The sequence below is a fragment of the Tilletiaria anomala genome, assembly GCF_000711695.1.
Source record: "Tilletiaria anomala UBC 951 chromosome Unknown K437scaffold_25, whole genome shotgun sequence".
Taxonomy (NCBI): domain Eukaryota; kingdom Fungi; phylum Basidiomycota; class Exobasidiomycetes; order Georgefischeriales; family Tilletiariaceae; genus Tilletiaria; species Tilletiaria anomala.
In genome coordinates this window covers 1-13,039 of record NW_013546997.1, presented here as the reverse complement: position 1 = coordinate 13,039, position 13,039 = coordinate 1, and the positions used below count along the sequence as shown (strand labels likewise).

The 13,039-nt window shown below is 53.9% G+C and overlaps 5 protein-coding genes across 5 annotated transcripts; 3 read left to right on the top strand and 2 right to left on the bottom strand.

Moving 5' to 3' along the window:
* The first annotated feature begins 1,131 nt into the window (after window positions 1-1,131).
* Window positions 1,132-3,689, top strand: K437DRAFT_255536 (uncharacterized protein). The gene is made up of 5 exons (XM_013388632.1): window positions 1,132-1,481; window positions 1,557-2,221; window positions 2,288-2,395; window positions 2,467-2,600; window positions 2,667-3,689. The coding sequence occupies exons 1-5, from the start codon at window positions 1,225-1,227 to the stop codon at window positions 3,327-3,329; spliced, it is 1,827 nt and encodes a 608-aa protein (XP_013244086.1). The 5' UTR covers window positions 1,132-1,224; the 3' UTR covers window positions 3,330-3,689.
* A 242-nt stretch (window positions 3,690-3,931) lies between these two features.
* K437DRAFT_255535 (uncharacterized protein) lies at window positions 3,932-6,504 on the top strand. Its single transcript, XM_013388631.1, has 3 exons — window positions 3,932-4,303; window positions 4,395-4,693; window positions 4,773-6,504. The coding sequence occupies exons 1-3, from the start codon at window positions 4,200-4,202 to the stop codon at window positions 6,092-6,094; spliced, it is 1,725 nt and encodes a 574-aa protein (XP_013244085.1). The 5' UTR covers window positions 3,932-4,199; the 3' UTR covers window positions 6,095-6,504.
* Window positions 6,505-7,953: 1,449 nt separating this feature from the next.
* Window positions 7,954-8,751, top strand: K437DRAFT_262234 (uncharacterized protein; the record flags this gene model as incomplete). Its single annotated transcript, XM_013388630.1, has 1 exon — window positions 7,954-8,751. The coding sequence occupies one exon, from the start codon at window positions 7,954-7,956 to the stop codon at window positions 8,749-8,751; it is 798 nt and encodes a 265-aa protein (XP_013244084.1).
* Window positions 8,752-9,074: 323 nt separating this feature from the next.
* Window positions 9,075-10,455, bottom strand: K437DRAFT_255533 (uncharacterized protein). Its single transcript, XM_013388629.1, has 6 exons — window positions 10,171-10,455; window positions 10,052-10,107; window positions 9,861-9,977; window positions 9,445-9,778; window positions 9,303-9,364; window positions 9,075-9,227 (listed from the first exon to the last, which is right to left on the bottom strand). The coding sequence occupies exons 1-6, from the start codon at window positions 10,402-10,404 to the stop codon at window positions 9,098-9,100; spliced, it is 933 nt and encodes a 310-aa protein (XP_013244083.1). The 5' UTR covers window positions 10,405-10,455; the 3' UTR covers window positions 9,075-9,097.
* Window positions 10,456-10,727: 272 nt separating this feature from the next.
* Window positions 10,728-12,289, bottom strand: K437DRAFT_255531 (NAD(P)-binding protein). Its single transcript, XM_013388628.1, has 3 exons — window positions 11,605-12,289; window positions 11,214-11,525; window positions 10,728-11,142 (listed from the first exon to the last, which is right to left on the bottom strand). The coding sequence occupies exons 1-3, from the start codon at window positions 12,040-12,042 to the stop codon at window positions 10,840-10,842; spliced, it is 1,053 nt and encodes a 350-aa protein (XP_013244082.1). The 5' UTR covers window positions 12,043-12,289; the 3' UTR covers window positions 10,728-10,839.
* Between the last annotated feature and the right edge of the window lie 750 nt (window positions 12,290-13,039).

Below are 13,039 nucleotides of genomic sequence, written 5' to 3'. Positions count from 1 at the left end.
TCTCAACCAAAGTAGCTCCTTAGGCATTCCGTGGGGGCTGAATGCAGTCCGTCAAGCTGCCAGTCAAGATCGAGCGTACATCAATCATCCCGCACAGTTGCAAGAAACAGCAGCTGCCCATATCCTCTTCGTTGCTCTCCATAACAAACACGCAGCGTGCGTGCGATCAGTCTGAGATTCAAGAGAACGTTAGCGTCAGGCCTTGAGTTGGGCTCATGTCGCTGCCTGGAGCGCTTTGCTAGTCAAAAATACGATCACTCTCACTTGATGACAATGCCCGAAAGAGCGGTTATCTAGGAAAACATCCATAGTCTTTGAGGCGCACGCATTCATCAATGCAAGGCTCAAGGTTTCTAGCACCCGCAGGTAATCGGAAGTCTACGGCGCGCATTCGTGGTGAAAGAGCTGGATCAGGAACTTGGAAAAGGTTTGCGATACAAGGACCACCCGCCAGAGAGTATCAAGCTCTACGATTACTGTTTCACGACGAAGAGTTTTTTTGCCTTCGCGTTGTCTCGTGCAGATGCAGAAGTCATTAGGAGTGATCGTCTCTTATTCCTCGCAATTCCTGGCTACTGCTACGGAGAGGATACGACGGCGCAATCGCGCGCCACAAGTCCTTCCACCTTAAGTTAGAAAGCTATACTCTCTGTCGCCAATACTCCGTGCGGACGACAGCAGCCCAGGTCATCCCCAGCCAAAAGCGGGCATCCGATATCAGATGTCAGGTGCTAAAGGATGCGGCCAGGATGAAGAGCTACACACATGGCATGCCCTCGTCTCGCTGGAGGAGCCTCGAGACCGTGTCCAGGCGTGATTGGAAACCCACTTGGACCGCTTACGTAAACAAACTATCGGTGCAAGACATGTGACACGAAGTTGCAACTGGTATCATATCAACAGCTTCGTTCTAGTGGCACTCGCGCGGGGGCGCGCCACTTGAAAGCTTGCGCTTGTCAGCTGGAGGACTGAGGCCTCAACCCTAGTACTGGTCATCATGATGACCCTATCTCCCTGTAAATCCACTCGCCAGGGCCAACTAGGGCCAAGGCGTGTCGTCGCCGTTCCAAGCATCTCAGAATATCATACGAAGTCACAGCAGTCTACTATGCCCCCAGATTAACGAGCACCTTTTGATCTGCTCCATCGTTACAACCCCGACCGTGCAATAGTGTGCGCACTACAACTCAACTTCAGCAAGCCATTCACTCTTTGCAATCCAAGATGGCGAACGTCGATGATGAGCTCTTGGCCCTTGCTGGTGGCGACCTGGGCGGCGGCGGCGGTCTATCTGATCGCAAGAAGGACAAGAAGAGGCAGCCAGCTGCGGACTCGGACATGGACGAAGGGAGCAGCGATGAGGACGGACAGGCGGATGCAGCTGGATCAGACATGGATGAAGGCGTTAGTGACGGCGAAGAGGTGGATGTGGATCCGTTTCCATACAGAGGTATTTATAAGAATGAGGACGACCAAAAATAGTGAGCTTCATGTCGATATCCGCGTTGCAGGTTGCGCAGTCTGATGCTGACAGCGGCCGCTTCTTGCGCACACAGCATCGAGTCCCTCCCTGAGCTAGAAAGAGAGGAAATTCTAGCAAGTCGCCGAGATGAAAAGTCCAAGCGGGAGCAGAAGCGCTCGCTTTTGGCAATGTACCAAAATCAGCAGTCTACCTCGGCATCTACTACAAAAGCAGCCAAGCGGGGGAAACCATCCAAGCCAGTCAAATCTACCAAGAGCCTCAACTCAAAGAAGGAGAAGAAGTCTAGCGCGGAAGACTCGCGACCGACGTACGATGACGAGAGCGAGACAGAGGATTCAGAAGCAAAAGTCTCCGACTACGAGGCAGACCACAAGCTCAAGAAAAGGAAGCGGACTTCAGCTTCCAGTAAGCGCGACAAGCTCAAGGAGCTCTCCGAGAGGCGCAAAGCGAAAGCGGCGGGTAGAAGCGGGCGCCGGAGAGGCTCCGAGAGCGATGAGGATGAAGGGATTCGCCGGAAGAAGCGCGGTGGGGATTCAGACTACTACACGGACAGCGACGATAGCGAGGATGGTCACAACACCAGAAGGAGAGGAAAGGGCCGGCATGGTTCCGAGGAGGAGTCTGATCGGGAGGAGAGCGACGAGCCGCCGCCTTTGGACGCCCTTCGGAACTCGCAGATCAACCGTAATACGATCGTCAAAATCATGCATCGGCCCGGTTGGGAGAAGGCATTAACACGTGAGCTAGATATTTTATGTTTCTGAAGCGCTCGGCCGCTGATGGCGTTTCTTATCGCCTTTGAAGATCACTTCATCCGCTTTGCATGGGGTCCTCGAAAGGACGAGAAGGGCCGGAGTGTCCTCGACCGCCATGGCCGAGTAGAGGAAGTCTTTCGGATCCATGAAATTGAAGGTGGGTCTGATGCGTTCCGTACAGACCGGGGGACCAGGCACTGATGGATAGCGGCTGTTCCGAATGCGCAGGGACCTCGCGAGATGAGGAGCACTATTACCAGCTCGACGAAGGCAAGGCTACGAATGTCCACATCAAGATCCGCTTGTTCGGTAAGATCAAAACAATGGACATGCGCTTCATCTCGAATCAGGTCTTTTCAGAAGTGAGAAGCAGAATGCTCGGAAGCTAATGATTGACAGGCGGCTTATCGAAGGGGGTCGCTTTCCAGAAAGAATATGATCGCTGGGTAGCTGTGCAAACGGAAGGCAAATTCTCATTTCCGTCTAAGTCGGCATTGGAGAGGAAACAACACTCTATGCGCGATTTTTTGGACCACGATATGACGAGCGAGGACGTGCGGCTGTTGCTCAAAGAAAAGAAAGAGGCTCTGGCAACATATAAGGCATCGCGTGGTGTAATTGAGCGGCAAGCGCCTCCTCCCTCTTCTTCCGGCTCTACATCTGCGAACAGGACGCCCTCCGGCGATCGGTCGCAAGGTCAAGGCGCGCGCTCGAATAATGGTGCTTTTCAAGGACGCTCTGGCGAGGGTACAAAGGGGCTGGTGGATCTTGGCTTGAAAAATCGGATGGAGCAGCAGCGGCACATGCTGGAACTTGAAAGACGCAAAACGGCAGCGAGGCGCGCGTTGCAGACCGGCAGCCAGGGCACAAACACGCCGATTAAGGGTCAAAGTGGCGAGAACACTCCGGGTCATGCCACACCCTCGGCCTCTCAGGCAAACGGCGGTGGCGGTGCTGCCGCAGCCGCGAGCGGTGCCACCGCAGCTCCCAGTTCGGCGGATGTGGTCGCTTCCAAGCTGGAGGCTATCGGGAAGGCAGAGTTGGCATCGTCTGCGGTGATGCAAGTGGAAGTTGATCTAGGCGACTTCTAATCTAGTAGCCTGTTCTGTGGCCATTGCTCTGCTAATTACCCAGCTGGTGCACCCGCAAGGTCATCCACCTCTGCGCATGTATCCTTCTATCACTGCTGGAAACCTTCTACATTATCACAGATCCCTCCCCCTCCCCCAACCTTCTTAGCCCTTCAACTTCTGCTCAATACTTACCATGAACCGGAATAGACTGATCGCTGTCCCTTTCACTCCCTTAGACTAGGCTGGCAAATGGAGAGCCGGGTGAATAGATTCTTCAAGCAGCAATGTCCGCAAAAGCCGCAATGTACATATGTCTACCGTCCTGCAGAAGCGCACTGTGCAAAGCTGCGACTTGCAGGACGCAATGCCAAGTCTGACCCTCTACATGGAAATAACATATATTATCTGCGAGACTTTTTGGGCGTAGGCTTGCAGTCGGTGGCTCGTGCACAATGGGCCAACAAACCGGGAAGCGCGGAGTGCTTCCTGCTTGCGCACTGTGTGCAGAGCAATGCCCCAAATTTTGGACCCATCAACGTGATGCCAAGTAAATGCTGAGCGCGCTGTCCGCTCCACATCCCACGAGAAAAGGGCCTGATATGGCAGGCTATAGTGTGGGGGAATGGGGCTGAGGGGAGATCAGCGACTGCCTATTTTAGAAGATATATGAAAGGGAAGACCTAGACGGCAAGTCTCACTGCGCTGAACTTGCCTGGCACGCATCCTTCTGTTCGGGTCGTTGTCTGTTATTGTCAACGATCCCACATTCCCACTCGGATAGTACATAAATGGTCGGTTGCTCACCGCTCACGACTCTCTGCTGGACTTGAAAGTGCTTCTGTGTGCCATCCACCTGCTGATAACTGCGCGATTTATGTAGCCTTGCAAATGTCTAGCTCAGTGGCGGCGTCCGCACCTGCACCTGCTGCATTTATTTCGCTTGCCCGCCGCCCTCCACAGAACATCGTCCTCTTATGTGACGGCACCTGGCAGTAAGTTGCCGATACTAGGCACCGTGGCTCATGTCTTAGGACAAGACGTGCGTTATGATCAAAATACGCTGATGCTCTCGTGTGTGTCTAGGGAGAGGAGAGCCGTCGTCGCAGATATCGTCCACGGTACCCTCACCTCCTCCGCCGGCAACTATCTGACAAATATTGCCTTACTTGCCCAAGCAATCGCCCCGACTGCGGAAATACCCGAAGAAGATGGATGTTACCGCCGAAACGTCATATGCTACATTTCAGGCGTAGGCACGACTCTCGACTTGTTCGGCAACCTTGTCGAAGGTGGCACAGGGGCCGGTCTCGATGTCAAGGTGGAATTTGCCTATGCCTTCCTTTGCGACAATTGGCAACCTGGGGATGGTATTTTCTTGTTCGGTGTGTACTTCCCGCCTGAGCTGCAAGCGGTGACTTTGAGCTGATGCATGTGTGATTCTTCATCGTTCATCCCCTCCAGGATTTTCACGCGGTGCTTACACGGCTCGCTGCGTTGGCGGCTTGATCAACTGGGCGGGCGTGCTCAGCAAGAAGGAAGCACTGCACTTTAGCGAAGTTTGGCAAGCCTACAGCAAGCGAGACCCAAGCAAACCAGAAACGGACCAAGTCGCCGCAGACCTTTTCCATGAGCGCTTTGGACGTTGGCCGAATCGCGAAGCCTCGCAAGTCAGCAGCGTCAAAGCCGAAGCCGGATGGGCTGCAATGCCAAAGGAGAGCGCTTACGCAAATGAGCTTCTTACCGATCCGACCGTGCAGCCGCCTCCGATCAAAGTGCTTGGCGTTTGGGACACGGTTGGTGCACTCGGTGTTCCTGGTAATTTCGCGAATCCTGTGACCATTACCAAATGGAGCTTCTACGACCCTGGTCTCGGGAGCAACGTTGAACATGCCTTTCACGCATTGGCTCTACAAGAAGACCGCAAGGACTTCTTGCCAACATTTTGGTACCAGCAAGCTGATGCGCCAATGGAGCAGGTCCTCAAACAAGTATGGTTCCAAGGAACACACACCGACGTCGGCGGCGGCTACGGCTTCCACGGCCTGTCAGACGTGACACTTGCTTGGATGGTCGCACAGATGCGCGATGCACCTGGTGGACCACTTTTGAATGTCGACTTGGACCGCCTGCGCGAGCTGCAAGACCGACGGGCAGCATGGGCCAAACAGCCAGCGCACAGGAGCCGGATGGCGGTCGAGTGGCAAGGCACGCGAAAAGTTGGGCAGCACATCTATTCCCCAGAACAGCTGTCCAGAGTCGTCTGGAAGAACATGGTGGAGAGCGGTGCGCGTAACGAGTCCATCCATCACAGTGTCTTCGTCGGCGGGCATTACGACCCGCTGAAGTCGGAGCAATTTGCCGAGCTTAGGCGGACACCTGAAGGGACCGCGAAGCTCAAGGCGATGTGGGAGCAAGCATCGGACCCAGAGTCTCTCTTGCCGACTGAGAAGCTGCTACGATGGCATGAAGGCGAGGTATTTGACGCAGATGCCGCTGTCTTGGCAAGTCAGGTTGGCGCTGAGACGAATGGCGATGCCGGAAAGAAGCCCTTAGGCCATGCCCGTTCGCCAAGTACGGGCACAGAACAGTTCTTCAACGCGCTCATGAATGTGGCAACGTTCCCGGACAAAGTTGTGTCCTCAACGATCAATATGAGGCCGACGCCAAGCGAGAACCTGAAGCCTAGCCTCTTGGGCAAAGGCGTTGAGACGCTGCGAGCCATATTCTACAAGAATAGATCTAAGGACACCATCGTGCAGCAGGTCTTGGATGAGTCTTCATGATGATTATGTTTTCAAGTGTGTTCGGCTATTAAGTAAGGACGGGAAACATTATTTGCGCGCAACCCATGTAAGCGCCACGCCCTTCTTAGTGTGTGCCATTTGGTCCATATGTACTATATTGAATCCTATGAGGGAAATTTGCCTTGGCGATGCCGTTCTTAGCATTGACTTTTGAAAGAAATGAGGTCTGCGTAACAATGGAGGCATCAGGCGAGGGGCGCTGCTTGTGATGTCGATGGTCGCATGGCTGGGGTAGGCTCGGACCTAGAGTATGAGGAAAATACCAACATCGCAGGCAGATTAACACATGGATGACGAGGCGCGCGGATGCCGAAGGCATTTCATCAAACAGGCCTGCCCTAGTCATGAACCGGCTGAGCGCGATCTCTGCACGGTTGTTCGGGACTGCGCAATGTCAGACGGCGCTGACGGGGACGAGGACAAGGACGGTGACGGTGACGAGACGAACACCACTTTTCCTGCACCTGTGGCGGAGGAGCACGCTGTGACATGACGCCTGCGGCCTACTGCGAATCAAAGATCAATAGCGACAGTTACTTTAATTAAAAACTCGATCACAATCCGTATCCACCTAAAGATCTCGAAAACGGAACTTGGTATCCGCATACGCGTACCTATATCAATATATTCTCGAACAAATATGTACGTTCAGCTTAAGCCGCAAGCCACTTTAGGTCTCTAACCCGGGCTTAAGTGCGCAATGGTTGCGACTTCTATGCCACGGGGTCTGGGCCGAAGATCGACTTCCAGCTGGCACATGATGCTGCTAGCTTACCATAATTAGCCATTTTTACTCTCATCATCTTTCTTCGGCCCGTCTGGGCGTACGTGGGCCTGCGTAGGTCCATAAGCGTAATACGTCGGGGGCATGTACGAGTACGTAGAGTCAGTGCACTGTATCTGGCTACTGACGACACAAGCGACACTGCGACAGGTCGATAGGCATGCGCAGTCTTGAGCGTGAGGATGATGGCCACGCTGAGCTCCAATTAAAACAATTCAGCCGCTTGGTGTTTTGTGGGTTTATGAGTAGGCCCAACGATCCAGAACTTCATCAAGTCAATTCTTCTGGCGACTGGTGGGGAAGAAAGAGATCCTGCCGACGGAATGTAACGCCGAAATAGTTAATGTTGAGTGAGTGGTGGCGTTGCAGTGGAGAATATTTGAGTTGACGCCGTGCAGCAGAGGCTTGCGATTAGAAGGTTTCTGCTATAGGTTCCTTAAGAGCTTTGGCCTCTGCGTAGCTGTCTGGTGTGTTTGTAGGTCATGTCCGGCGCTCCCAATTTATCGTTCCATTAAATTGGACTTCGTATACGACGAGCTCTCCGGGGGTCAACTCAATTTGTTTGCTACCAGTCAAGACCTAACGCCTTATAGGTCGGAGCGGGCAAGTCTGATGTAAGGATAAGCTCACCTCCCACCACGTCCTGTCAACCTCCACCCACGCAGAACCTGAAACGGATTCGTTCGAAACGTCCACACGCATGCAAATCCTGCGCTTCATGACGACTCTTTACCAAGCAATCGGGAGCTTAAGCTGCATCCCACGACTCCGTGGCGCCTAGGTCCGACAGCCATCCTGTCACAGCCCCTCTCAGCTTTATCAGCGAATCTGACACGAAGAGTCGTCAGCGCTGAGCTCATCTCCTGTTCTTCGCTGGCCAAAAGCCGTGAGAGCAACCAACGTCGATAGGCGCTACCGCCCCTTGATTTGACCTGACCGTGGGGTCCATCTTTCACCTTTCCATTCTCTTCAGACTTTCAAGCGTGCTGGCTTGCTGCCAAGCAAATGCCTCTTGGAAAGGGGCTCCAGGAGAATAATCGATTACATCCTAGACATGTATCAATTGCCATCAGTAACGATGGGCAGACAAAAAGGTTCTAGCTCCGCCAGCAACGGGCGTCACGTCGTGTCCATTGGAGGCGCAGAGTTTGTGCCCCCGCGTAGTGTGGCTCCCCCACCTTCGTACCAGCAAGCTGATGAAAGAAAGTACGGAAGCAGTGCGAGCAGTTATCAAAGTCATCCTCGCCTCTTCGGCAGCCCGCTTCCCCCGCCACCTGCTGCATATGCACCCGCACGTGCGCATGCCATGCCTGCCGAGCACACCTACCGAGGCGCCGGACACAGAAGATACAGCAGCAGCATGGATAGCGGCGCAACATCAAACTCTCCTCCCTTGTCCTCTTCCCTTTCGAGTTGCGCCATGGCGTTCTCAACAATGTCTACCTCTGCAGCGTCATTCGGCACGAGCTCATCTCCGCCAGCGCTTGCGTCGATGTCGTGGCAAGCACAGCAAAATCTGTACGCCAAGGCGCTCTACGAGCATACGCGGCGCATGTGGCAGAACGAGCGACGCGCGATGGAGGCTGTTGCACATGGTCTAGCTCCAGACGCCGCGCCGCCCATGCGTAACAGCAGCATGCGTGGCAGCGCCGAGGTCTACCAGCAGGTTTCAGCAGCATCTTCCTCGAGCCAGAGTGACGGCAGCGGTGTCTCAGGAGGCGCTGGGCCCAGGAGAGCAAGGGGCGTCAAGGTCAGCAAGCATAGCGTCAGTCATATGTCGCAGGCTACCGTCAACGGAGACGGTTGGCTTGGAAGAGCAAAGAGTCTCAAGCGCTCACTCGGGATCGTGTGAAATGCACAAAATAATTTCTTCCTCGTCCTGTGGCCACCCAATGGTCCATCTCCCACAGTTCACCTTCCTCATTCTTCTCCGCATCAGCTAGCCTTGCATCGGAGTTATAGGCAGCAGCATCATCTCACTTCCACATCATCGCATACCCGGCATCAAAAACGCAGATGCAACTAGCACCCGCCTGCGCAGACCGCATTTGTCTATAGATCCTCTCTTTCGCTCCGATGTATCAGTAGTCATTTCATCTTCTATTTTTGTCAATTGAAACATACGCATTGCACCGCTCACGCGTCGCCACTATTGATCCATAACGAATCTACATTGGTGTCGAGTGCGCTGAGCAGAACTACGGATACGACAATAAAATAGGATCCTCGAAGTCGGGGGGAACCACGGTCACCTCCCGCTTCAGTGCAGCTTGCACCTCGGGAGTGTCCTTGACTTCATCCCATTTTGGTCGAACAAGCTCGAAACCACTACCACGGACAGCCATTTTAGTCTACCAAGGAAAGAGGTGGGAAAGGTATAGCTGCTTTAGAAGTGGCACTCACTGTGTAGTACGAGTGTATAGCATGCCTGATACACGCGTTAGCGGTAGCATTTGTGCCATGTTCTAGCCGTGCATGAAGGAGACGAAGTAGATAAGAGCGTTGTTACACTTCTTGCGAGGCGACCAGGCACTAAAGTACTCACAACAGAACCATCCTCATTCAAACAGTCCTCGCGCACGTGCAACACTACGACGCGCGCCACAACTATCACAGTCGTCAACCCGCCTTTGCCTTGTCCGTTTGCAGCTTCGTGCGTCAGGCTCGACACGCCGCTCCCGTCTGCGTAGTACTCGCGCCGAAAGTCCAGTTTACACTCCATACTGAACGGGGCTTCTTTCACGCGGGGCGGGGAGACAAGGCGCGATGCGACCGGTGTTAGTCCTGTCAGCGCATATTCAGATGTACCGTGCGGCGCATCGATGGAGGAGTAGTTGAGTGCTTCTGCGTACGGCTCGGATGCGGAAGAGATGGTGAATCTGCGCAGGATTCCGTGTGCGTGTGGGAATCGGTTAATGAGCCATATGCGAAGACGAGGTGGGCGATCAGCCACTGACTCACTCTCCGGTAGCTTCTATGTTTACCTCCGAGTCTTTCCGTCGGCCTTGGTCACCGCCGAAGGAGAGCATAACCAGTGGCGGATTGTGCGAAAGCATTTGATACCACGAAACTGGGCATCTGCGATGGTCAAGGTTAGACGACGCGATAAGCGAGTGCATATCTACGGTTTGCCTTCAATTCTTTTTACTCGCAAATTCAGCTGGCCCTCCTTGCTCTTAGTTGTAACAAGTGCAACTGGGCGGGGAGACTGGCACAGGCTACACGTCAGAAAGGGTGCCATCGATCGCGGTTCTAGCGCTACATGACTTACGATTCCACCGAGCATCAATTTGTACATGTCCATAGGCCCAATCTCCGTCTTACCAGGCACGATGATCTTGTAGTGATATTTGGACGGAGCTTCGTGGGTATCATTAGTGCCTTGCCCTGGCTTCCAATCCACGTCAGGTGCTTGCGACTTTGAAAAGGACGAGGAGAGGGAGGCGTCGAACGAGGGGCGACTTGCTTCGGTCTCTTTGAACGGTGGTCGGGTGTCAGTAGACATGGTGGCTGCCGCGCGTCCCTCACAGGCTACAGGCTCAGTTATGAGTAGCTTAAATGGGGGATTTGCTAGAACTATGATTTTATAACGTCCAAGGAAGCCATGGCCATCGAAAGCATGCAAGTGGAAGGGACGTGCTGTGACCCCTTCCGGAACCGCCGGTGGCCGGGCTACCAAGGGAGAGTCGGCCAGTGGCTCCCAAGCCGGCAATGCCGGAGTGCACGCAAGCTGCAAGCTCTTGTACATGACAATTGACGACTATGTCAGATTCACCTCACAGGCAACAGCGCCGACCATTTGTTCCCCGACTGACGGCTCCTCATTGACGATCATTCCATGGCGAGTTTGCAGCAGTGACTATGTATAAGGCTACGCACTGATGAGACTGATGCGTGCGTTATGTTACAATTACTGATTTCGGGTTGTAGTGGCGATCTTCTATTGCCAGGCAATGTCTGCCACCATCTTGCCCTTGTTTTTGCCCGCGAACAGGTCAATCAGCGCCTGTGGGCAGCCTTGAACACCACCCTTGACGACGTGGAAGTTTCTCTTGATTTTCCCCTCATTCATCCAGCCGACGATATCATTTGCCGCTTCTGGGTAGCGCTTGGCGTACTCGAAGACGATGAAGCCTTGCATACGTGCTTTCATGGCAATCAGCGACTGGTAGTTGCGCAGACCTTTCACATCCGTGTTGTTGTAGTCCGAAATCGAACCGCACAGGACGACATGCGCTTTTGGCTATAGAAGATGCGAATGGATGCACTTTAGTGTATGGTGTGAAGCCCAAGCTGACGGATCATTGCACTCACCTTCAAGCACAGCAGGGACATATCAAGAATATCGCCACCGACATTGTCGAACATGATGTCAATGTATCCGTACTTCTTGCATACGACCTCTCTGAATTTCTTCTGGAAATTCTCCTCTTTGTAGTCGAGCGCCTCATCGACACCGAGCTCACTCTTGAGCCAGTCGCACTTTTCTGCGCCACCAGCGACCGCAATCACCTTGGCGCCCTTGAGCTTAGCTATCTGGCACGCAATTGTGCCCACCGAGCCAGCGGCACCCGTGATCACGACCGTCTGGCCATTTCCCTTGAGCTCCCCGACGTCCATCAAACCCTTCAGGAGTGGGGGAGGTAGCGAAGAGAGAGTCAGCTACAGCTCCTTGACGTTTTTCGCATGGCCCTTGTACACTTACCCAGTAAGCCGTCTGCCCAGAGGAGCCGAGAGGTCCGATCCAATCAAGTAGCTCAACTCCAGGAATGCTCATATCAAGTTTTTGAAGCTCCTTGCCAGGGAGGGCTGCAAACTCCTGCCAGCCGGTAATACCATAGACAAAGTCGCCTGCTTGGAAAACGGCGTCATTGCTTGCAACGACGACACCGAGACCAGCCGAGCGCATGACCTCGCCGATCTGCACTGGCGGCAAGTAGGAACGAGCATCTCTCAGCCAACCTCGCATGGCTGGGTCCAAAGAGCAGTACAGAACCTTGACGAGTACTTGCCCGGCTGCGAGAGAGGATGCGTCGAGGGGTGTCGCCTTGCTTTCGAATGTCCCGCTACCGAGACCCGGGTCGATCGAGCCGATCGGCCGCTCGCGCAAAACGATCTGCGTATTTGTGCTGGGTAATGACATTGCTGGCGCGGTGATATTTGCTTTGAGCGGCATGGGGAAAGAAGAGACTACTTTGACTTCGTGGGACGGACGAGATGGAGCTGAAGGCGGGCAAGGGCTTATATATGTTCAAGGGGAACTGGACGGCCGGAGATTAAAAGGATATAAGGATGGGGAACTGAACGCATTAAAGCATGCTCTGTTCTAGGGGAGGCGAACGACATAAATGAATCGAGGATTGGAGTCGAGGGCGGGATCCGGGTGCCAGTGCGAAAGAGGTGATCATCGCTCGTTTGTGATGAACTCGTAACGGCGTTTACCGGGCGGATATACTCTCACCGGATGAGCTTCATAGCCGGATTGCCGCATGTTGTAACCGGATTCCGCGGGTTATTAGCAAAGATTCACTGGTGACAACCAGTACAGCTTTTCGCAACAGTTTTTGTTCCTGGCTTCGGCCATGCATCCAGCACCAAAAGATCGCATCACATCAGTGGTAAACGTTTGGTAGTGCACAGTCGCTTTCGCTTGGGGCGATCCTAAGCTACATGTGCACCGAATTTGAAATGGCAGATTGAACGAAAGAGTACAGGAGAAGCAGACAGCATGGAAGGAAAGAACTTGGAGAAGAAAAGGCGAGACCGAAATGCAAGCTGGTGGCGAACAGGATCGAGTGTGGGCCAAGTTGACTGTGAGCGTGAAGGCAGAATCGGTTCACGATGATGATCACAAGCAGCTTGCCGTTCAGAGTCGGCAAATCGGTAGATTTACCACTTCTTCTTTCCATCATTGTGGTGCTGCTTTCCCTTCTTGTGGCCTCCTCCGCGCTTGCTGATCCTGCCCCTCAGTCTCCCAAGGCGCTCCCTCTCCTCGCGGTCTTCACATTCGCGGCCTTCACGTTCGCAGCCTTCACGTAGCTGCCAGTCTGAGTCCGACTCGGCGACATCCTGAGGAGCAGGTGTGGGGGCGCGCTTGTTCATGGCCGTGCCCATTCTCTGACCCTCACCTTGGCGCTGAC